Consider the following 23788-nt stretch of genomic DNA (forward strand, 5'->3'; position numbering starts at 1 on the left):
AGGCCTACCATGAAACCACAGTACCACAGTGTGAGGATCTTTCCTTGTGGAAATATCACATACACCAAAACTATATTCTGATTTTTCATTTTAGCAGTTGCCAAATGCTTTTCTAATATATATACACACACTTATTTTCTCCACGAGCCACTGGATAATTATCAAGGGAAGTAATTTGGCTTTCATATTTTATTTTTTAAATGAGAAAGGTAAAGACAGAAAATAAGACAAAATACATTTCATGTTGCCATTGACCTATAGATTACAAATATATATAATTTCCTTCCAGAGGAAGAAATACTAAAGAAATATTTTGCGCATATCAAATTAACTTTTGAAAAGAGGAAAAAAATTTAAAATATATTTTTTAGCTCCCCCCTCCCTACCACAACAATCATTCATAGTTTAAAAAAAAATTGCATCATTTGATTTCCTCCACTTCTAGCAAAGAAGAAAAACTTATCTGGGTAACAACCTGAGGTATTTTCATGGTTTCAAATTGTATGTAATCCCAACGATCACCATCTATCAGAGAGCTACCCCTAGCAAGGCATGTGAAAACAAACATCTTTCAAATCATACAACAAAGCAAAATTCAAAAATATATTGCAAGAGTTATGCCAAAAGTCAGCCATGAGCATTGGTCTGACAACGTAGAGTTGGAAGCTCTGCTATTTTGTCAGCTGAGATATCTGCAGCAATCGGAAACCCAAAGGTGAAACATTTTGTTTATGACTGTGTATTTGTTTGCTTTCTCTTCTTTTATGGTTATAAGACAGAGAACAGATGAGTACAGAAGACAAAGCTGGCCTTGACAGCTGCTAAGCTTTACATTCCAAACCTATTGCAGGTAACAAGGCAAAGAGCTGCTGCTTGTCCTTCTTCGGGGACAGACTCCCCAAAACTTTGTTCCCTTGAAAAATCAGATTTACAGGTTCAGTCAAAGAAGGTTTTCCCATTCCCAATACGACCAGGCTGGTGCTGATGTTCCAGGTCTCCTTCCTCCCTCTGGCTGTGGTGCAAAGGGGACTAGGTCTGTCAGTCAGTACATCAGAATTCCCTCATCTTGCACAAATCTCTGCCCCATGTAAAACTCATCTTTTTAGAAGTAAAGAACAGCTATCACCTTCTAGACAGGCCTGAAACCTGAGAAGAGCTGGGTCAGCCATTACACACCCAAAAGTGATATGAGAAGCTTCCTGGTGACTTTCTGCTCTCCATTCAGCATGGTATATCCCATATAACTCCTCTCCATACAAATGTTCATGAGGATACCATAACTGTATGCCCAGCAATGATGAGGCTGGTTTCATCACTGCTTGTAGATCTAACTGTACCCCAAACCCTGGGAAACAAGGCAATAAGCAGCATCCTCTCTGAAAGCAAGAAACCTCCATGGTGCTTGAGCACTGACAACACAGCTTCTGAGAGGATGGCAAGGGGGGATGTAGCTGGTAAAAACTGGATATTTCTTAAGGGCATCCAGAGCTCCTCAAATATTTTGCTACTGCCTGACCATTTGTGAAGACAACACAGCAATAACAGGTAATATTTAACTGATGAGAAGTGAGGGGAACAGGAGAATAAAAGCAATGCAGGAAATTGTAAGGATGGAGGAGGAGAGCCTGGTTGGGTGGCTTAATGTACCAGTAGGTTTGGATTTTGTTCCCCCACACCCTCTTTACTCTTTCCTTTTTTTTTTCTTTTTTTTTTAATAAATTGTACAGATGAACATGGGAGAAGTTCATGCTACTTGCTGGAAGCAATAAAGGTAAATTTTTGTGGCCTATGGATTCCACAGACCTTTGAGTGTCCCACCTCATCCATCATGGGCTAACTTATGGAACATAACCGTTCCACAGCAAGACTTAGTTGCCCTTAGAAACTGGTGGCATGTCCTCAGGTACTTTCCTTGAGAATGAGAGACACATGGATTTCAAGTTTCTTCCTCACACATGCCTGAGTGCTTCAGATGCAGTCTTGAGATTTCCAGGGATCCTCTTGGATATTTTCAGACATCAGACTGCTGTCTCTAGATCCTCGTGGGAAACCATTTGATAGTTTTGTCGACTCTCCAGGTAGGAGGCCAGATCTGGATCACCAGCTTGCTGAGCCCTGTCACGAGGGGTCTTACCCTGCAATAAGAAACATGAAGAGAAAGTCTTGTGCTAACACGTTTAGAACAACAGATGATTTCAGGCAGAAGATGATTAACAAGTCAGAAGCCACTTGTCTGGATTTCATCTGTTTCAGAAAGCTTTTTGCAACTTACAATTCTGTCATCTGAACAAGAGATCATAGAATCATAGCTGATCTCTCTTCCCATTACAGGCGACCTCATAGAGTGCAAGAAGGTAGGAATTGGTTTTGATTGCCTAGCTGCAGCAAAGGTGCTTCTGACTCTGGAGTCCAGAGAACCAACTCACTCTCAGATGCTGACCACAGGGTGCTTGTGCTCAGAAACTCCAGAGAGGCAGCTTCTGGACCATGTTCCTAAGCAATCATATTGTTGCAATGACAGAATATTCCTTGGATTTAATTTTTCCCAGATTTCTTTCTCAGTCAAGCTTACACCAAGAGAGCACTGTGGTTAGTGTCACATCAGTGAGCATAGGGGTAAGCCAGGGCAAAAGAAAATAGTTAGCCATCCTCACAAAGCAAGTCAGCCACAATAACCAAGCCTCACAGATGCTATGCAATCAGAAACCAAGGCTCCTGCAGATGGTCCTTGCCCCCAGGCCTCTCTTTTGACCACACAGGAGAAGATACTGGTGTGCCATGGAGACATCTCATTCACACCCAATGCACTGAATAGTTGAGGCCAGGCTTTCACTATGGTGACAACGACCCATGTTGGGGACTGAACTGAAGTCTCTTGTGCTTGTTTAAATCAATACAGTTTTCTCTATAAAAATAGCTTCCTTAAAAGGGGCTGCCCTCAGTACACACAAGGAAGCCTCAGTCATGCAAACAGCAAGGATGGATGCTGATCAGCCTCGCTGGGCTGCAGGAGCTGGTAAGTGTTTGATGGAGCTGCGTTACCTTGGAGTCTGTCTTTCTCAGAGAGGCTCCCGCATCCACCAGGAGCTGGCAGACGGCGCGGTGGCGCTGGCAGGCTGCCTTATGTAATGCTGTCTCACCCCTAGACCAAAGCACAGAAACCAGCAGTGAGACACATCACACCAATGTACATTTACGAAGCACGAGGTGCAGAGGATAGACAGAAGGATGCTGTGTTTCTGCAAGGTCCCCTCTTGCTGGCAGAGGTAGACTTGTGCACTCTCTCCTTTAGTATCTACATCCTTTGACTCGTAGGAAAGCCTGTAAGGCACAAATAGCAGACGAAGAACTTCTGAGGGATGTACAAGAAACATGCTTATTCAGAGGACTGAATGTCACATTCCCATCCAACCACCAGCTCTGTTAACTGCTGCAAAGACATGCTAGCCACCTTCTTATTTCACAACAGGCAAAACAGCAACAGGGTTTGTTTCTTCCTGCAATTTCTTTCCTCAACCTCATTCTTGGAATCATCCTAGAAAAATCACACCCATCAAAGCTATGACTGGTGCACTTGCTGCCCCAGTTGATACCATGCTTCTTGGACATATGAGAGCAAGAACTCTCGTGTGTTTTCCACCACTGGACTGCTAAGCTACTGGGGAAGATTAAACACATGCTTTTCAGAAGAGGAGACTGTGTGGTGGGAGCACACTTGTTGCAAAGCTTCTCACCCAGACTGGAGCTAAGTCTGACAGGATTCTTTAACTGATTTATTCTTTACCGAGAGTAGAAAAATCTATCTAGACTTGCCTAGGAAGAAGAGGAAAGCATGCTTTGAGTGGGTTGAAAAGGAGTCCTTAATACCAGTATCCAAAAAGTAGAGCCATTACATAACCCATGAAGTAACAAATGACAAGAAATACATAGCAGGACAAATCTTGCACCTACCTACACAGAGTGCATAAAAGGAACCTCATCCCCCATCATGACAGGGGAAGTTGAAATATTAAGGTAACCTTGTAATAGATATGCCCTTGCTGCATGAGAATAGTATCAGAATTGGATAGCATCAGAATTGGATACTATCTTATTTCCCCCTGAGGACCAAAAGACAAATTTTTACTGCCAGTTACAGCTTGAACCTTTCCAAGAGTTAGAGGAACATCTGTAAAGGGAAGCCCTCATAGCTATGCTCACTGACACTTATGTGGTTGTGCTACACTCCTGGATGAAAAGAATCTCTAGACTTCACTGATGCACCTTGTGCAAAAGGTGTTCTCAGTCAGCAGAGGAGGGCACTGTGGGGTGAGAAATAATAGGCTTGATCACTATGAGGAAGACTGCTTTCGTTTCACCTGTATTACACATATTTTCCAGGATTATTCATGCTTTCCTTGCATACTTTTGTGAAACTTTGGTTATACAAGGTGTAAAAAAATTGGGAATTGCAAAGGAAAGTAATTTTTTTGGGTTGGATTGTAGTTTTTTATCTAAGAACAGAGCGGACTGATGTTTCAACTACTTGATAGAAACCTTCAATGGCACAAGTCTTGGCCACTTGGGAGAACTAAGGCAGAGTACCCTGGATGAATCAGAAGGTGTAGAGCAAGAAAAGTCATTTCCTGACTTTTGGAATTTGCTCTTCAGGTTGGTCTCAGTAGCTGGAGGCCAGAAACATCAAAATACAAGCAAGGATTCTATTCCTCTAGAAAGATGAAGGAACCATGGGAAGCAATAGGGAGAAAGTCCTCTGCAAATCCAAAAAATGTTTCTTTGAGGCAAGAAAGCCAATATGAGGTGGTTGATGTGTGGTTTTTAGGGGGCCTTCTGTTTGTTTTTGAAGAGGTATGCCACTTTACAAGCTTTTTCCTACTTAACAGTTTGCTCTTGAAAACCAAGAGGAGACTGTTAGTTTAACACACATAACATGAAGGACAGAGTAGTCTGTACTTACGTTTCACTGTCTGCCATGTCCAGTAATTCAGATGGACCTGCAAAAGATAGTCAGGTATGTCATACAGTATTTGTCTGAAAGACTAAAAAATATGTCTACCAGGAGAAGATTCCCACAGTAAAAATACATTTAAAAAGCCAAGTGAAAGCTTAACCTCCACAAATATATTAAACTGCAATATAATATTTGCTTGTGTCATTCTTGCACTAATAAAATTCTGAATGCACAGTCACTGCTGGAGTGTCAGCAACAAGGAGTAGCAGTCTCTATACTGGAAATGAATATTCATGGAGTTAATTTTCTCACATCTTCACCTTGCTCAATTAAGTGGTTCACATAAGTACAGTACATTGAAAATGCTGATATGCTGGAACCCTGATACATTGCAAGTTAATATCTATTGTTGGTACTAGAGGGAAAATGTCATTAGGAAGTTGAAATTAGCCAAATTCCATCCTGAATGACATCCCTGTGTTACTCCATTTATTAGCATTATACAAAATGTAGATCAGGTGGAATACTCCCAGCAGTCTTTATATTGATATGCAAATCCTGTACTCTACTGGTTAGCTGTGATCAGGAAAGTAAGATTAGAAAAACAGAAAAGATTTTTGCTTCGTGGGAAGAAAATACAATTTATGTTAATGTCCTTTTGTCCTTGATAATCACTACAGGCAGGTATTTATAGCAGCAAATTACATTGCTGAATTACAGTGATATGGAAAGGCTAGGATCTGGATATCATTTGAAAAAAAACAATTTTTCCTTTGCAGTCTGTCATATTACTCTTCTCTCCACTGCTCTGGAGTGCAGTGTTAGATGGTATAGGGCAATTAGCAAGGGGAACAGGAAAACTTTACAAGACTTTTCCTTCCTGTGCATGAATATTTCTCTTCAGCACACTGTGACTTTGAAACTCAAGAGTCCTCAAGAGCAAATCTCACCTGAAACTGAGAAGTTTCATGCTACATGCACACAAAAGCCTACACCAACCTCTCTACACCCTTTTACTCTGAGTGTGCATCAAAAAGGATCAGAGCAGCCGTCTTTACCTCACTGCTTTTACAATGTGCACATGTAGTACCACTGGGGCTCCTGGAGCTGCAGGCAGCTCCTTCACTGCACCTTCTGTCATCATGAGAAAGGGTGCTGCTTAGTCCTCAGTGCACAGGGCACTGTGTACCACTGCCTACTTGTCATGACAGTTCTCCAAACTTAGTAGCCACTTTCAATTATTTAATGCACCCTGACTCTACTGCCACACATCCTCATCTCCACACTTGGCAGTTGTGTGTTCACTCCTGCCTATCAAAAAGAAGAATCAGTCTCTACCCCCAAGCTCCTATGATCATGAAAAAGGATAAAGGGGGATAAGCAGAGACTCTTGTTGAGAGGAAAACAAATAATGCCTGAGAAACTAAAAGACAATTAAAGAAACACATATGAAGAAAAGGACGCCTTTACATTTCATAGGAGAAAATAGTGTTCTCTCAGAAATTAAGGTAATTCCCCATAGCTTCCTGCAATGCCACGTCCCAGGGATAGGGAAGCAGGAATGGCTTCAGTGTGTTAGAGAAGACACTACCACCTATTATTTCTGCTGCTAGCAGGAGCAAGGAAGGTATTGCCAAGGTGGAACAGGGAGACAGGTCTGGCTTTATGGGACATAGAGGTACTTGCCCAGGTAAGCAGAAGAAGCTGTAGAAAGGTAAGTAAAAGGTAGTAAAACAGAGAGTAGTCAGAAGAATATGACCTGAGAGGGAGAAGAAAGCTGAGGTAGAGTGGGTCTGGAGAGAAGCCAAGGATAAAAGAAACTGGTGTGAAGCAGGAAAAAGTAGCAGGGCCAGGACAGAAGAGCTCAGTGCTGAGGACCATGAGGACAGTCTGTGAGTACAGACCTGAGGGAGATGACAGGTAAGCCCCACATGAGAATGCCTCTCTCCTGGATTACTGTCCTAAATAAAACATTTCATGGGAGAGCCCTGACTCCGAGTCCTACATAAGGGCCAGATACTGGGGTTAATAATTAGCTGCACAACGTGGTACCAGGATTATTTAATTTCATTCTCTCTGGCCTATCTCTGAGCTGGAATGTACCAGCTCACAGCCTGAGCTGTCCCCTTCTTTATTTTGTTTTCACTTGTGCTTCTCTTAAACCATCTCACGCCCTCCTCCTAATTCCCTTTCCCCTCTTTTTGGACTTCATTTTTATATCAGTCTCCCTGGCGCTGCCAACCGACCATTCCAAATCCCCCTCTACCCAGGGACAAAAGCTGCACAGATGTGGGAAGGGCTGGCACTGGGAAAGCTAACGGCACTGTCATCCTGACCCAGCAGGGAGGCGGCTGTTTCACTCTGGGACAAGAGGCAGAGAAAGAACAAGGGGACCAAGGCACAGAGAGAAAGTGGACAAAATAAACCCAAATAGAAATCCGGAAGGGAAATGCATGAGTGAGATTTCTATCAAGGAAAACAGCAGGGGGGGAAATAAAAACAAAATACAGAAATGTGTGGAGAGGTGGAGGGAGGAAAAAAAAAGGAGAGAGAAAAAAGAAAAAGAGACTGGGGGGCTGAAGAATGGCAGGATGGGGATGGGGGAAGGGGGTGGGGGGAGAAGTTTGCATGAAAAGAGCTGAAAAAGCATGACGCACTGAGGGGAAAGCCCAGCTGAGATCACTCTCTTTCCTCAGTATCGCCCATAGACTGTGTAGAATTATTAACTTTTTTCCTTCTCTCCTTTTGCCCTCTTTTCGCTCCACCTAAGCCCTTCTCTAGTTTCTCAGAAGCAAAGCAGCCTGAGCTGGGTATGGGAGGAGGGAAGGGAAGGAGACGTTCAAAAGCACTGCTCCTTCGCTGAGCTCACCACAACAACAACAACAAAAGGTTTTAAGTGCCCATATTTCAGAGGCATTTCCAAAATATACAGCACCACACATTCTTGAAAGGCATCTGAGCCCACAGTATAGCCCTTTCCAATGGATGTGGTTACAGCTACCCACAGAAGACCCACAGATATTAACCCTGCTTGTCCCATGTCCTGACAGTCCTTCATAGAACCGGGGAAGAAGGGTATTTACTCTAAGCAGTAATGCCGTTATCAACCTTTCTGGATGTTTACCTGAAAAAATCCTCATTGTTTAATAACCTGATTGAGGTTATTATCTGGGGGACAAAACTGGATGTGGATCCCTACCTTTGAAGTAGGAATATTTTTAAATAACAGTAAACTGGAAATTGAGAACTATTTCTAGCCTTTCTCCAGCTACACACTCTCCTTTTTTATCTGATGTAAAAATTAACAGTGCTTTTTTCAGCTAGTGTCTTTTAGCTCAGAATTTCCATATAGAGGGTAGTCAGGTTATGGGGGCATTCCTTCCTATATATCTGTCAGCCATGTCGCCCTTGGTAAACATGAAATTAAAATAGACTATTTATACCTTGCACCTTCTAGAAAAACTAAACTGTTTTCTGCTTAGGTACCTCACAAATGACACTACCCTAAAACATTCCACAAATCTAGACAGACTAACAAGTGTCATACAAACTCACTCTCATTCAGTGCTGCTTTCTGATTGCTATTCAAACTTTATCCACAACACACAAGTCTGTCACCACAAAATTTGCATTCCCAAAAACCTTCTAAGGAACTTCTGAACCTGGTCAGGATGGAAATCCAGATTCACTCAAGGTTCTCAACTCTGGACTTTGCAGTACTAAGATTAATGAAAGCATCATCTTTTTATTATTAGGGGATGCTTTCTAGTGAAGCAAGGACATTGAGGTTTGAGGACATAGAAATGTTTAGGATGGGATGCCCTACATACTGTCTGTTTCATTAGAAGTTATCACCACAGACTCCTAAGGCAACTGTAAACATCTTTCCTCTCTTTTGTTTAAACTTAAAATACCCTAGATGAACTATAAAATTCTTGCTTGTTTTTTGAATGTCTAGAGAAGACAAGGACAAGGCAAATGGAACTATTTGTACAATGTTTATAAATTACACATTTTTTCACAGTTGCCAGATCAAGACTCCAATCTAAGTTTGATGCCAAATACAGATGATTTAGGAGGCCCTTTTTCTAAACAGAGGTTCTTAACCCTTCCTTAATCTGCTTGTGTTAAGCAAGTACAGAGTTAACTCTTCTCTAATGTACATGCATTAGGATGTGATGTAGTTGCTGACTGCAGCATTAAAAAGCTGTGGTTCTCATACCTACTGAGTTTGGCCTTCAGTTTCTAGCCAAGCATTTCTTACCACAGCTACAGACAAGTTTTTAAAACTGACTTTTCTACTAAAAGCTAAAGACTCCTGATTTAGGAGCAATCTTGAACAAGTGATAGGTCTGTGTATCTGCCCTTCCTGCACAGGGAGTAGAGACAAACTGTTTTATTAGAGCAGCAGTCAGCACAACACCTCCCACAGCAGCAAGCAGCTGTTGTCCTGACACCTACCACACTGGTGCTTCAGTTGCTATTCCAGGCTTGTGCTGGGCCACTGCGAATTATCTGGCAGTACTGCACAGCAGTCCTCCTGTGTGAGTCATCTCTGGTATTTCTAGTTTAGGATAGGTTATTTTCCTCCCCTTAACATCTGAAATCATTCTGATCATGATCACAGAATAACCTTTCTTATAAATGTGCTTTTCATGTTTGCAGAAAGCCATCTCCACAAACAACAGCTTTAGCACCACTACACTGTTTTCCTTCCTTTGTAATTCTAGTTCTATGGGTGCCACTCCTGTATAGCATTGGATTCACTGTACTGTCTTTCATACTAGACAGCTACAGTTCCTGCAGCAGTGGGTTTTTGTCTTCCTTTGTTGCTGTTATATTCAGAAGATATTCAGAAGATTTTTCTCTGTGTGGTTAATAATAGATTTTCTGTGCTGTGTGCTTGAGGATATTTTACAGTGCAACTGCTATTATCATTCACTATCCTCAGTCATGTATGGGAAGCAGACAAACTCCAGAGAAGTGTGACTGTGCAGAGGTAATTGCCAGAACAGAAGACTAATTTTCATGAAATTTTTATGGGTGAATACCAGCAGAAACAAGAAGCTCCTCACAGGGAAACCTTAGATATTAGTAGCATTGGATCATATTGTATACAGTAATTAATGTTGAGAAAATGCCACATACCAGAGAATGCAAAGAATAACAAGGACATGATGCTGAGGAGGATTCAGCAAGAGAGAGTTCATTTATGGCTGAGAAGTGCCCAGAGTAGAAATTAGTTTCATTAATTGCTTAGTGGGAGAAGAGAGGCGGCCTCTATTAGATTGTGCATTGTCCCATGCACTCCCTGTTCCCTAGAGAATGTTAAACAAACAATGCATTTGGAAAAGCCCAGAGGATGTGTCTGGAAAACTGCAAAAGCTTCCTGCCAACCTTGGGGATAAAGAAGGGAGAGAGGAACTGAGCTGACATTTGCTCAACCCTTTGATTTGTCTTTGTCTTAACAGTCCTTAATCCCTCATATTTCTCTATTTATTTAAAAAATTCCCATGGATTCCCTGCTGACATTCTCATCAGTTTAAATTATCTCACTTTACTCCTTCACCGAAAGAACAGTAACTGGGTCAGATTGTGACTAAGTTAAAGTATATGTGTCTAACAAAAATCCTGGAGAAGCACCTATGACAGTGAATTGGCACAGGTCACGTGCAGTGTGAAAATAGACCAGGGGCAGTAAGAAAATAAAGCAAATTATTCCTGTCTTCAGAATTCAGTGGTACATAGGTTCACTGTGACTATGAATAATCCAGACTGGTAAGGCTTGCTGGAACTGGTGAGAAAACCAGACATTATTTGGATATAAGGCCAACTGCACCTATCATGTGTAGGTATTTATACATAAAGGAGTAAAAGAAAAATTCAGCCCCTCTCAGTCAGATTTTTGGGGCACAGTTCAGTTGCCCACACACAGATATTTTGTGTCATTTGGTATACCTAAGGGCAAGCCTTGGGATGCATTTGCAATGACAGAGATGTTTGCATGGGCTTTTATTGTCAGTGCAGTGCAAGGGCTCCTCTGGGCCTTGTGCATTATCTTGTAGAACCAAGCAAATGTCCTGGATATCCAAGGGCAAATGACATTAGACATTTATGTTTATCTAAATTAATAAAGTGCACAGGTTGCCTGAATCACTTTCTGGGTTCCAACTACTACCCTGACTAAGATTTCAGTCATGCTAAAGTCTGCTGCTATTAAGGATGCCCTCCCCACTCCCATCTTCCACCAAAAGTGCCTCTGTCATACTGGGGCAAATGAGCTAAGTCACATATTGCTGCTGACAGTACAGGAACTTGGACCTACAGAATACCTGACACCTGTAGGAGTCAAGCTTGAAAAGATGCATTGTTCCTTCTTTCCTTCTTAGGAGCTGTGGATTTTTCTTTCCTGTCTACAATTTGTGGAATACCTTGGAGCATTAGTTAACTCTTATTCTAATTGCCAGGGGCAGTCTCTGTGCTCACACTAACACTGTTGCTGAAATAATGTAGCTGATTTTGGCATTCAGAAGCCAAAATAGCCACTAATATTTTGAAGTGTGGTCAGAGAAGAGTTACAACTAGAAAACTTTTCCTACAGTGAAGGAGGCTGATAACTGAGACTTCAGCTCTATGTGCAGAGCAGTGACTATATTACTGTGCCACACTCCAACAGTGGCTCAACAGGCAGAAGCTCCTAAATGTGACTACCTCAGACACAAAAAAAATTGCTGGATAACTGGCAGTCTCTGCTCCTGACAAAGATAAGAAGAACGAAAAGGAAAAAAGGGCAATGATATGATCACAGTCTATAAGTACAAATGGAGATCATAAGTTTTTGCTGTTGGGTGGTCTTGAATCTAAGACATAATCTTCAAAGATTGGAATGGATGCTAGGTGAATTCATCTAGAAAACAGTAATCAGATTCTTGACCAGTGTGTTAGTAAATGCTGAAATGATAGCAGTGGTTGTATGGGCTCTTTGTCACTGTAAATGTTTGAATAGAGATTAGATGCTTTCTACGACATATGCTCTAATTGAAAAACAGTTCAGAGGATTCTTATGCCAAAGGTTTTTACTAGAGCTTCACACTGCTTCTTCACAGCTCCCCAGCTGATGCAAATGTGAAAACACCATTCTCCTCAAAAACCCATTCTAATTCTTCTTTTCACACTTTATCAGCTGCCATCACTTTCATTGCTACCCCATTCCCAGCCTCCTGCTCACACATGCTGCAGGTGGACATTTCACTGAGGGACAGAACAGATGAGTGAGGCCACTTCCAGCAGCCCAGTGTGGTTTTGACCGAGTGACACTTGGCTGAAGTACAGCTCACTGTGGATTTGCCCACTGAGACTCACCATGCTCCAGGATGTATTTCACAATCTCGCCATTCCCAGTCTTGGCAGCATGGTGCAACAGGGAGCAGTGATCAGGGCCTTGGATTAACAAATTGGCTCCTTTTTTACAACATTCTATGAACTGGAAGGAAAAAAAAAAGGAAGAGAGGAAAAAAAAAAAACATATAGAAGGATAAGATGGGAGGAGCAGAAAAATATGCCATTAAATTCTTTACTGGTTCTCAATGTAAGTCAGTACCAAAATACAATAGAATAAAATAAAACAAAACATTAATTTAAAGATAGGTTTTAGGCCCTGATAGAAAACATCTGAAGCCAGAAGTATTGACAATTATATGAGTTAAGGAAAACAGTCTGTATTTCCTAAACAATGAGACATTGCTACTCTACTGGAAAGGATTTACTGCTTATTAAGAATGGTTGCAAACTACGTCTAGCAACACTGTTGGGATATATAAAATATATGTACTTGACAGAAAATTCTGGCTTCTTTGCTGAAGACTCAAATTTTTCCTCAGCATAGGAGTCAAAGATTTTCTGACTAAATCAGAAAATTTCAACACAAAATTCCACAAGGAGGTGAGGTGACTGTCATGGACCTTCTTCCTCACAGTTCCCCCTGTTCAGGGCTGGCTGAGGAGGAAGCACAACATGGGGTAAGAATGAGAGGGGAAGAGCAAACAGGCAGGTTTCAGAAATGCTACAAATTTTGGGAGAGAGGAGGTGGGATTTGCAGTGAGGATCACTGAAGAAAAAGGAGAGAATTTATTTATGATGCAGTACATCTGAAAAAGGGCAGGAAGTTTCCCCATAAAATCTAGCTCAGGCAAAAAGTTTTTAAGAAGTGTAAAGTAGACAATATTTTTAATGACTGTTTTAAGCACTGCTCACTAGATGCTGCAGCCACAAGTGCTGAGGTAGTGGCATAGAAGGGGTACCTGCAGGCAAAAATGTTGGTCTACAGCACTGCCATTTTTACAAATGGCTCCAAGCTTCCAAGCTGTCTTCTCACAGATAAGATTGTAATCATTAATCACAGTCCTTATCCAAATTCAAGGGCATGTTTTCAGATCCTGACTTGGCTACTGAGGCACACAGCCTGAACAGCTGTCTGACGTGGGACTTCAATCACTGGAACAAACAATTTTGCATGAGTAGTTTTGCCTCCTAAACTCCCTACACCAAGGCACTACGTGTTATGAGACATCCATCAGGTGATAAAGCAGGTAACTGAGGTTTGTTCTACCTGGTCTGGTGATTGCCTAGGTAGACTTTGAGCGAGCTAGCACTTGGGGGCTTGGTCACCAACCTCACTGGTGTAAAATATCCTTTCCTGTGTAAGGCTGCATCAGAACTATCCTGCTGTTCAACACTGTCAGTATGGTAATTTCCCTCTCAGTAACTGGCATGTCGCCCCACGCAAAGGGCTCTGAAACCTGGGCAAAAAGGCGCTGTCTAACACCAGATCCTATTCATTTCACACCTCACCTGAATAATGTGTTCTCCCAGTATTCAGGGATTCCTGGAAAGGCTGTAAAATGGCACTTGACAGCGATCCTTACAGCAACCTATTCATGTTTTTGAGCAGAGGCATGATAAAATTTACAGTATATCTGACCAGCAGAACACTGGTGAATAAGTGGACACTCAGTGCTCTGTACTTACCTTCAGTAGATCACCAGATGTGACTGCCTGTAAAAGTGCTGCAAAAGACAAAAAGAAAGCTGGTGTCAGGCAGAAAGTACTATGCACACAGCTTCACAGCTGAGGAGATAACTCACAGCACATGCAAGATAAGACTGAAGACATCCCTCAGTCCACTTGCATTCTCATGTACTACCAGAACCAGTGCAAACCCTGCACTGACACATATTGGAAAGGCAGAAGACAATCCATGGTATTGAAAGCTGTATGGACATCATCATTTCCAATGCTGTCCTGGAACTGCAGGCTTCTGTCTGAATTTTTCACTTGAGACACTTCTGAGACCTTTAAACAGTGTCCACAAGGCAGACAAGGTCAAGTACCCAGCACCTGAACCATCACTGAAGATACCAGCGTTATCTGCTCAGAGAACCTGAAACTAACTACAGACCTGTCAGTTTGTCATACTGATGGTGGAGTGGTCAGTCAGTCCCCAATACACTGAGAATCCCAATTCTAGAGGATTAAGTGACAAGAGAGAAATTTCTTAAGAGTTACTTGTATTACAACAACTTTTTGAGATGCCAGAGGGGAGCAAGTCCCTTGGGTTTGGCAGGCAGGGTCAGAAACAGAGCAAGAGCCAGTCCTCACCTCACCAGTCTTTGTATTTTAAAAACACATGGAAGGAAAAAGAGACAAAGCGAACAAGGCTCACAACAAGGCAGGACAGAGCTGCAGAGAAGCTTACCAACCTATCACTATGTGGTTATCTCCTTCTTTTCTCCTCCTTTCCCCCATCATGATACATATTGTAAAAAAAAATGATGAATAGTCTTTCTGAGAAAGCACTTACATGGTTTCATCTTAGAAAACACTAAACATCTGTCTCACACTATTTCAAGAGTGTCTAAGCCCATTTCTATCTTCACATCAAGGCAGTGGAATAAAATTCAGCATTTGCTCAAGTGCCACCCTTGATAAAGACGTCAAAAGTTCACGTAAGCAGAAACAAGGGAGGAAAGAGAACCACAATACAGTCCTGCCTCTGAAAAAGAACACACAGGAAGTTGCACTGTGGGAATTCAATTATGAACTTGTGACGCCTTCAGGAATGACAATACATCCAAGCAAAACACTGCAGAAGAGGAAAAATGTTCAAAGGCAACTCAATAAATGTCCCTTTCTTTGAAAACACCTGGGGCTATGTGGCTTTCTGGTCTCGGTAATGCCTCATGCCCTGCCCATGCAGCAGTGGGAAAAGCAAAACTCCAGTCCAGCTAAGATTTGTCTTGAGGAAGCAGTAGCAGCAATTCTTGCAACTTTAGATTTAGGGCATTTTTGGTGACCATAAGTTAAATCAAATCCTAAAAATCCCCTCGGCATCTGTGAGAGTGAGGACACACAGATTTTAGGAATGGAAGATGGCAAACACCAGCAGGTAAGAGCTACAAAATTCTTCAGTTTTTATTTTCAGTGGTTTACATCCTTCTTTTCCCCCCAATAATTCTAACAACTGCTCAGCCCAAATTAATAGCAGAGTAGAATTCAACTCATGTAATTTGCTTTATCTGTTTACGTCTTTTTTTTTTTGGTCAATCTGGTTTCACTGACATCTTTATTCTTTAGGCTACTACAGTCTGGACTTGTATAAATATTCTGCACTCCTCGCATGTGAAAATCAAATGAACTGGTGACACGAGTTTTCATTGCTTTCTACATGCAATTTCTGAAGACATGGCCTCCCTGAAATCACTTTCTTAAGATGTAGTGATAAATTTTCTTATGCAAGCCACCCTGAAGATTGCAGTTCAGAAAAGACAGGAGAGAGAGATATGATTACATGAAAAGCCTGACAAGATGAGAAAAATCTTCTACACCAAATATCCATAATCACAACTGGTCTGGTGATAAGGCTATTAGGATAAAGCAGCTCTAAAACAAATTCAACATAATTAGACCAATCTTTTAATCTCTTTTCTAAGCCCTAAATCCAGCAAAGCATTTAGGTAAGCGCTTAGTTTTGAGCTAATTACGTTCTTTTCACACCAAGTCTACCTGCACTCTTAAAATAAAGTGCTTTGCTAGACTAGAATCTATTGGATAAATGAATACATTACAGATCAACAAAACCAGCTGGCATAACAAGAGATTAGACTACAGTAAGATAATTCAGAGCTGTAGGCCCCAGTGTAGGAAGATTTAGAAACTATTGAGCTAGAAATGGAGAAAGGTTCTTTAGAATAAAGAGCATGTTTACATAAATATATAAATAATGCTTAGCACACTAACCCTGTAAACTCAAATGGAACTGCTGGGCATATTGAGGAGGAGGGAGAAGATGGCACAAATCACCTGGTTGTGAAAGAGGTGGTGAAGCAAGCAAGCAGATGGCATTGACAAGAGAGACCAGACTGAGAAGTGGAGAAAAATGCTGTTAATATGCAATGCCAGGCTAGCTTAAAATTAGAAACATTAAAGCAGGAATTGTTTTATTTCTTCTAAGCAACACTGCACCACTGGTGTAATATGTAAAATGAATTATGCCACAGTTCGAACATATATAATATACCTTTAGGTCTTAAAGACATCTCAAAAATTACTTCATTTAATTAATATTTTGACCAAGTCATAGTTTTCTAAATTTATCCCAAGAAAAGTATTTTTCATTACTAATAAAAGTGTTTTATAACCTTTTATATTTATTTAGCAAGTAGCTTTATTGCTGATGTAAGGTGACAGCTTGGCAAAACTGGAGACTGGAGTGCTCTGTTCATGTATTGAGGAAGCACTTGGTTCCCAGGCTGTCTCCTCAGCAAAGCTCTAACTACCCAATTTAGAAAAGAAGCTCAATTTAAAAAACAAAACAAAACAAAATTTAAAAACCTAAAAAAAACAACCCCCACCCAGCCTGCCAGCAAGCATAAATAAATGACTAGCAAAACAAACACCAAAAAACCACCCAGTCCTCACACGCACACACCTGACTTATAAATTATTAGTGAGGAGATACAAGTGGATAATGCACCAACAGAAAATAAGCCATGTTGAAAAGGCTGCTAATTGAATTGTGGTAATGCTGCAAGCTACTACAGCTTGAGACACAGAATAAACAACTACTAGTACACTCATGCTAAAAACAATACTTTTCCTTGGGCACATATCACTCATCTAATTTCTGTGTTTGTGTCCATTGCTTCCATTGGAAACAGCTATTTTTATTTAATATTCCAAAAATCTATGTTAATGTCACTGAGTTACAACAAACATTTTTGTTTCCCAGACAAAATTAACTAATTAACATCTGAAATAACAGTTGCTGTCTGGATCTGCATGTGAAGCCAGCACCATTAAAACAGTGCTGCAAAGTCAATCATTAAGAAGGAGTGAAGTATTCATATTCCATAATTTCAGAGCCTGCAAGATGCCTGAGAGGTCTCACAGGCTTGCTTGACTGGTCAGAAGAGAAAATAACTCTTCATAGAAAATAACCTGGTTTGCCCTGCAACCATTCATGTTGTGATCCACAGACTAAAGAAGCTCTAGAGAAAATGATCTCCAACTTTCAGCACCTAAAAGTCAAACCAAGGCAGAGCACAGATCCTGCAGAATGACATGATGCCATGAGACATGTCTGATCACCTCCAGAAATGGCAACCTAAGAGCAAAATGGGAGGTCCTCTTTTAAGATTTTCCAAAGTGTGATACTCCTAGCACCAAGCAATGCTCATGGTCTTGGAAATGTCAGTTCATCATATAACGCACAGGTGCAGAATGTGAACATCTCATAAATGTAAGGACTGACAAAGATAGACCCACAACTGCAGCACATCAGAAGAATACAAAAGGAGAGGGGCAGAAGTCATCACCATCACCTTGCTCACTTCAGAAGCCATGAAAATTCAGAGAAGAATCACAAGCAAGGAAAAACCTCAAACAGCTACTCCTTCCTGGATGCTCTGCAGAAAAATTTTCTCCTAATCGCAAAGCTGCTGATCAGCTTAACACCAAGGACAGACACAGGGCTCATCGCTAGGTTACCATCACACAAACTTTGCTGCTAAAACACTTTCAGAAAGAACAGGAAGAAAAAGGTTCTTCTAAAATATTGTAAGTAGCACCTCAGCATCACAAGGTTCTTTGCTTAAAGTAGGTTGACATGGAAGATTAAGTAAGTTAGTTGAATAATCATTAGTGAGACAGAGGAGATGGTCTGCACTGGGAAGAACCTCGAAGAACAGGGTAGTTCTGCAGCCTGCCACTGTCAGCAGTACAGGGGTAATGTGTCTTTTCACTTGAGTAAAAGCTCATAATCATAAATATCCTCCAGATTTTATTAGTCAGATTGCACACCTGATCTGACTCTTCCAATGTCATATTTGAACCCACTACTTCTGTACCAACTAAGTCACAAGGAATGCTGATAAAAATGTACAGCGACTTTGAAGTTTTCAACATTTACAAGCAACTCTTTAATGAAGATCTAAAAATTATGACTGAAGGGAGCAGAATTATTTAAAAACTATGTTATAAAGTATAAGTACTACACCAAGGAGTTGTCACATTCATGATCAAAACGCAGGAAATTACAGATCTATGAATGAAATGCAGTGTGACAGCAGACTATTATTTGCAATAACTTAAAAAATACCAGGGTATCAATGCATCTAATCAGATTATGACAATATTTAAGCACATGGGAAACTATGGCAGAATTCAGCTACCATAACTCCAACCTGGTTGGAGGAGGTTGATTTGGTGGGTGACATCCCTGCCCATGACAGGGGAGTTGGAACTAGGTGTTCTTTAAGGTTTCTTCCAACCCAAACCATTCTATGATTCTTTGATCTCAAGCAGAATCAGGGCTCACACAACCTTTAGCTCTTTCAGAAGACACAGTAAGACAGTTGATAATCTGATTAGCCCCCTGCAGAAATCTCATTTAACAGACAATGCCTGCATCTGTCCAGCTCTTTCTAAGACACATCTAATGCACTGATTCAGCATTTGGAATTGATATGCCATCAGCCTTTAAGTGCTGAATGCTTCTTACTGGATGGAGGCAGTTAATAAAAAAAAAAAAAATAAGAGCTTTGGTGTGGAGGGCCCAGAATTAGTGACAGTGTTCACCACCATCTCCCACTAGAGTGGTCAGGGGAACTCTTAAGGGATACCTCATAAAATACTGCCCAGTTCAAACCTTGTAGAGCTGATAACGAAGAAGAAACTATAGGAGAAGGTGACTTCATCAGATTTTTGAGAGTTATTAAACTTAACTGGGACCATCATTAGCTTCCAAAACATCTCCAATCCTTTATTGCTGTTTTAGTCTTTATGGAATTCAGAGACTCAGAAATTTAAAATAATTACTGCTTTACACATTGAGAAGTTAAAAGCTGACCCTGATTAGAAGAGTACTTTTACACAGCTGGAGTGTTCTGAGCTGTTAAAGATCAGCATTACAGAAAAGATAACAAAAGGAGCCCTTGGGGTTTATTTTTCACTAGTTTTACAGAAATCAATAATAACTTCTATTTTAATCACTTCAAAAGCTATGCTCTCAAAAGACTGGAGTCCATATAGATTATCATTCGGAAATACACTCTTTTCTCTGTAAACAACAATTTGATCATAAAAGCTTTATGACAAACTGGTAGTAATATAACTTACAGAGAAATGTACAGAATGGATTTTTGTCTACTCTAGCCATGATCCTCAGCCTTGACCTGCAGATGACAAGGGTGAGGGGTACCACAGGGAATTGTTTGGTGAATTACTTCCCTTCTGAGAGGACTGGCACTTAACATAAACAGGCACTTAAGATAAAATGCAGTGAATTTGCTTGGTGTTTCTGAAGGGCCTGCCAGCATAAAACAATTTTAGGGATCCATGAAGAGAAGTTGCAAATCTCTGCACTTGAGTTTTTGCAAAATCTTTAGCCCTTTCCAACATTTTACCTGCTTTTAAAGTTACAGAAAGAAAAACAAACCACCTATAAAATACACATGGCAAACTGTCTACATAATTGAGAAATTAAATTATGAAACTAATAACCTTTGTTGGAATGACTGTGAGCTCACATGTCTTTGATCTACAGACAATCTCAAGCCTCACTAAAGCTGATGATGCTTAAATATTTCCTTTGAAGATAAGCTGAGTAAAAGGAGCAATTAGGTTTTTCTTCATGTGTTTTATGCACCTGCAAGTAGTGGAAGTGACAACTGAAGACCATGAAAAAAATTAAACAGAAATTAAACCTTGCAGGTTAAGGGGTCTTTTAGATGCTGGTAAATTATTTTAAAAATTAAAAATTTAAAAATCCAGAAACTTCTGTATTAACTGAAAAAGTACCTTACATCAAACAGGGAATGAAAAAAGCTTCCTGAACTTGCTAGAGGAGTTCTACCTCAGCCCAAACACAGCATAAGAAGCATAATAGAAACAAGAAAGCAAAAAATACATACAGTTTAGAGGTTTTCTGCCTAAATCATAATATCTCTTGTGCTGAATAAAGATTGATTTTTAATTTTTTTTCAAAATGTATCTGTTTGCTGCCACTGCCCTAAAGAAACAGGTGTTTAAACAAGGGCTCTCCACAGTTTTTTCAGATTGTCAAAACTGAAGGCAACACCACCAGTCTAGGCAGCTCCCAGCAGCTCTGCTGTGAGGCAATATTCCCATGGAGGACAACCTAACAAAGAGCCTGAGAGCTCAAAATACCCCCAAGAGACCAAGAAAACTGAGAGTGCAGCAACCTGCTGCAACCAAGAGCTCAGCAGCACATCAGCTGAGCAGCAGCCAGGCGCACACACACAGATCTGGTGACTGGGGTATGACAAAGCCTTCACACAGCATCTTGAACTGTTTCATCTGGACAGGAAAACACGCATAAGCACACATCCTCTTGCGGTTTGGGAGACACACTTTTGAAGTCTTCTGGCCCTCTGAATTAGTCATGCCTCAGTAACATCTATTTCTAGGGTTTCACAGAAGTAGAAAAGACTTCTAAATATTTGAGGGCTGTCCTTTAGTTACAAAAGCACTGCTTCCCATGCAGATTTAGAGAACTGACAGTTCTGATTGCACATGTTTGCCTAAATTGTGATTAAAAATAAAAAATTAACATGGAAAAAAAAATCAATCATTACTCAGGTGGCTATAAATATGCACTGTGAACATTTACCTCTTAAGAAATTTAAATTCCAACAACTGCACCAAACACTTGTAAGGGAGAAGGAGAGAGGGAAAGGCAAAAATAGGCACCCATGCTTGCTGAATGGAAAGAAAAGCTAAATTCTTGCTTACACAGAAGTCCCTTCATACAACTCTGGAAGGGTAAAGAGGCTTTCAAGCAGATGTAAATTGCACTCAAGCTGCCTTTAAAGCCACATTTTCACTCAGACCAGTTTAAAGCCACTTTGATGCCAATTAGAATCCAACCTGAATTGTTTATGTGCCATGACTGCAGAGCTGAGAGAGCAGTTGATAGTTAGGAGTGGAAGTATTCAGACCCTAATGTTGAAGTTTTGCTGCAAGACCATTTAATTCAGATTTACAAAAGGAAATGATGGTTAAAAAAAAAAAAAAAAAAGGACTTCCCTTGTAAATAGTTCAGAATCCCAAAGAAAAGTCACAGACAAACTAAGCACCATCTGGCTCACAGCAATACTTTTTTGCCTTCCTTTTCCCTTCCACCATTTTTATTTTTAAGCCAAGACAACAATTAATGTCATTCTCAGGAGTGATGCAGTAGAAGAAAAAGTCTGTGATGAAGTGAGAATGCAAGGCAGGGAAGACTTTGGCTGACTAATGCAGTAATTTCATCAACTGAGTGGCATTACCTTGGCAGAAAGAGAATTCTAGGTAAAATAATTAAGCTGTGGTTTATTTTTAATTTAAAAATAAATAGGACAGCAAAAAAGTAGCATTGTGGGCCACACTGTTCCTGTTCTCTGGCCTTGTGGATCACAAGCATTCTTTCAGGTTTTTGCCACTGCAACACTGGCTGCAGTGCCTTTGCCAGGAAATATCTAAGCAACTCTACCTCAAAAAGCTAGGGTTCACAGAAGGACTAAATAATCCAAAATTCAGTTCAAGAATACTTTTTCTAGCTAAGCTCTTCAGCAGGTGAGGTGATTGCCACTCTTATCTGACCATGAGCAACCTACATCAGAAAATAAAACAGAAGCAAAGTAGGTTGCAAGGTTACCCAGGGCTTCTGCTTTAAAACAAGCACTGAGATTCAGACAACACATGCCTTACTCATACTTCCTCCAGAGGGGAGAAGGATAATGGCAGTGGACATTGTGAAGTAAATGTCTGTTTTCATCTATGACTGATTCAGATGCCCAAATCTGCCAGACATCTCCCCCCATCTCAGCTGACCCCTCAGGCTGCCTGGATATGATGAGAGGTAGGGTGTAGGGACCTTTTAAAGGTTTTATCCAGAAAGGACCTCCCTCAGCCCTAGACATGTGCTTTCACAGAATGCTTTCTCTTGCCAGGGGGACCCTGGGTCTGCATCAATACCAGCCTCTGCTGAGCTGAGAAGCAAATTAACAAACCCAGAGCAGAACCCCAAGGCATCATTGGCTCAGCTGGCCACAGAAACTTCCAAAACACTATCCAAGAGGGTTTCCCAAAGTGGCTAATTAATCAAGATAAATACCTGCATTCAAGAGCCTCTCTCCAACCCCTCCCATACTCTCTAAATTTTACAGAGAAAGCATTCCAAAACATCTCAATTTGTTGCTGGGTGAACAGCTGCAGCATCACCGTGAAGAATGCAGTGCCTTCACTCTCTCTTTGAAGGAATCTGGTGTACAAAACAGCCATTTTTTTAAATCTTTGAGATGTTTGGATTCATCTGCAGAACCCTGCTCATCCCTTTAGTCAGTATGGCAGAGTGTTTCCAAACTCTAGAAGAGAACACCCCTGTGCAGACTGTGACTATCAAGATTATTGGAGGCTCCAGGAAGAAGAAAGGAAGCTAAGAGAGTGAAGTCTGCATTCCCACAGGTCACCATGGGTAACAGGAAATCCCATCTATGGGAGGTTCCAGGAAGTGTTATTCCTTCTTGTGCTATTTTCTGGGACTCCTGCAACAATCGTCCTCCTTGCACGTGTTAGGTTTCCTCTCTTTAACAGAGCAGGCTGTGCTGGAGCAAATACCAGAGTGTACAGAACACTCTGCCTGCAAGGCAGGAACAGATACTGCACAGCAAAGCATTTTCCTGTGTGGGATGAAGCCACCACTGCCTTCTATACACTCATGATCAGTCCCTTCCTTATAAATCAGATAGCAGCTCTCTCTATTCAGAGGGATATCCAGAGACAGAATTACACCTCCCACCTTAAAGCTCCAGTTTGAACCCATGCCAATCAATCCCTGTAGAAATTTTTTCTAATAGAGGCTAATTTAAAAGTCACAATTATAAACTCAATTCACTTCTAATGCACTCCTGGCTCTACATCTCTAAACCTCTCCTAGGTGTAGGATATCCAGGCTGGATGAGTCCAAGTCATGGAACGACTCCATGGCATGGAGCCAGTGTCTAGCAGAATCTGAAAGACCTTTGAGTGTTGCTATTTGTCTTTTCAAGAAGAAAACCCATCCTTTATCTCAATCTCTTGTATAATATTATTACTTTGTAATAACTAGCTGTCTTCAAAATTGCTCCATTGAATATATTTCTCTCTTGTCTTAATTTCTCAGTTGTCCCCTACTCTCTCATAAATTTTGAATCTACTGCAAACAAAATGCCCAAAACCACAAACCCCAAATCAGAGAAATTATGCTGATGCAACAAAACCACATGTCTGCTGGAAGCAAAC

The 23788-nt window shown here is 40.9% G+C and overlaps 1 protein-coding gene across 3 annotated transcripts in view; it reads right to left on the minus strand.

Annotated features, from left to right (window-relative positions):
- Window positions 1–1962: 1962 nt before the first annotated feature.
- The window catches only part of LOC116995795 (diacylglycerol kinase iota), a 197765-nt gene continuing 175939 nt past the window's right edge, over window positions 1963–23788 (minus strand). For all 3 annotated transcript variants that reach the window (XM_033058769.1, XM_033058768.1, XM_033058767.1), the window contains 5 exons: window positions 13979–14016; window positions 12314–12434; window positions 4958–4994; window positions 3043–3142; window positions 1963–2135 (listed from right to left, as the gene is read on the minus strand). In XM_033058769.1, coding sequence (XP_032914660.1) covers window positions 2019–2135; window positions 3043–3142; window positions 4958–4994; window positions 12314–12434; window positions 13979–14016 — 413 coding nt within the window. In that variant the 3' untranslated portion in view covers window positions 1963–2018. The remainder of the gene's footprint in view (window positions 2136–3042; window positions 3143–4957; window positions 4995–12313; window positions 12435–13978; window positions 14017–23788) is intronic.

Source organism: Catharus ustulatus, chromosome 4 (genome assembly GCF_009819885.2).
Source record: "Catharus ustulatus isolate bCatUst1 chromosome 4, bCatUst1.pri.v2, whole genome shotgun sequence".
NCBI classification, from domain to species: domain Eukaryota; kingdom Metazoa; phylum Chordata; class Aves; order Passeriformes; family Turdidae; genus Catharus; species Catharus ustulatus.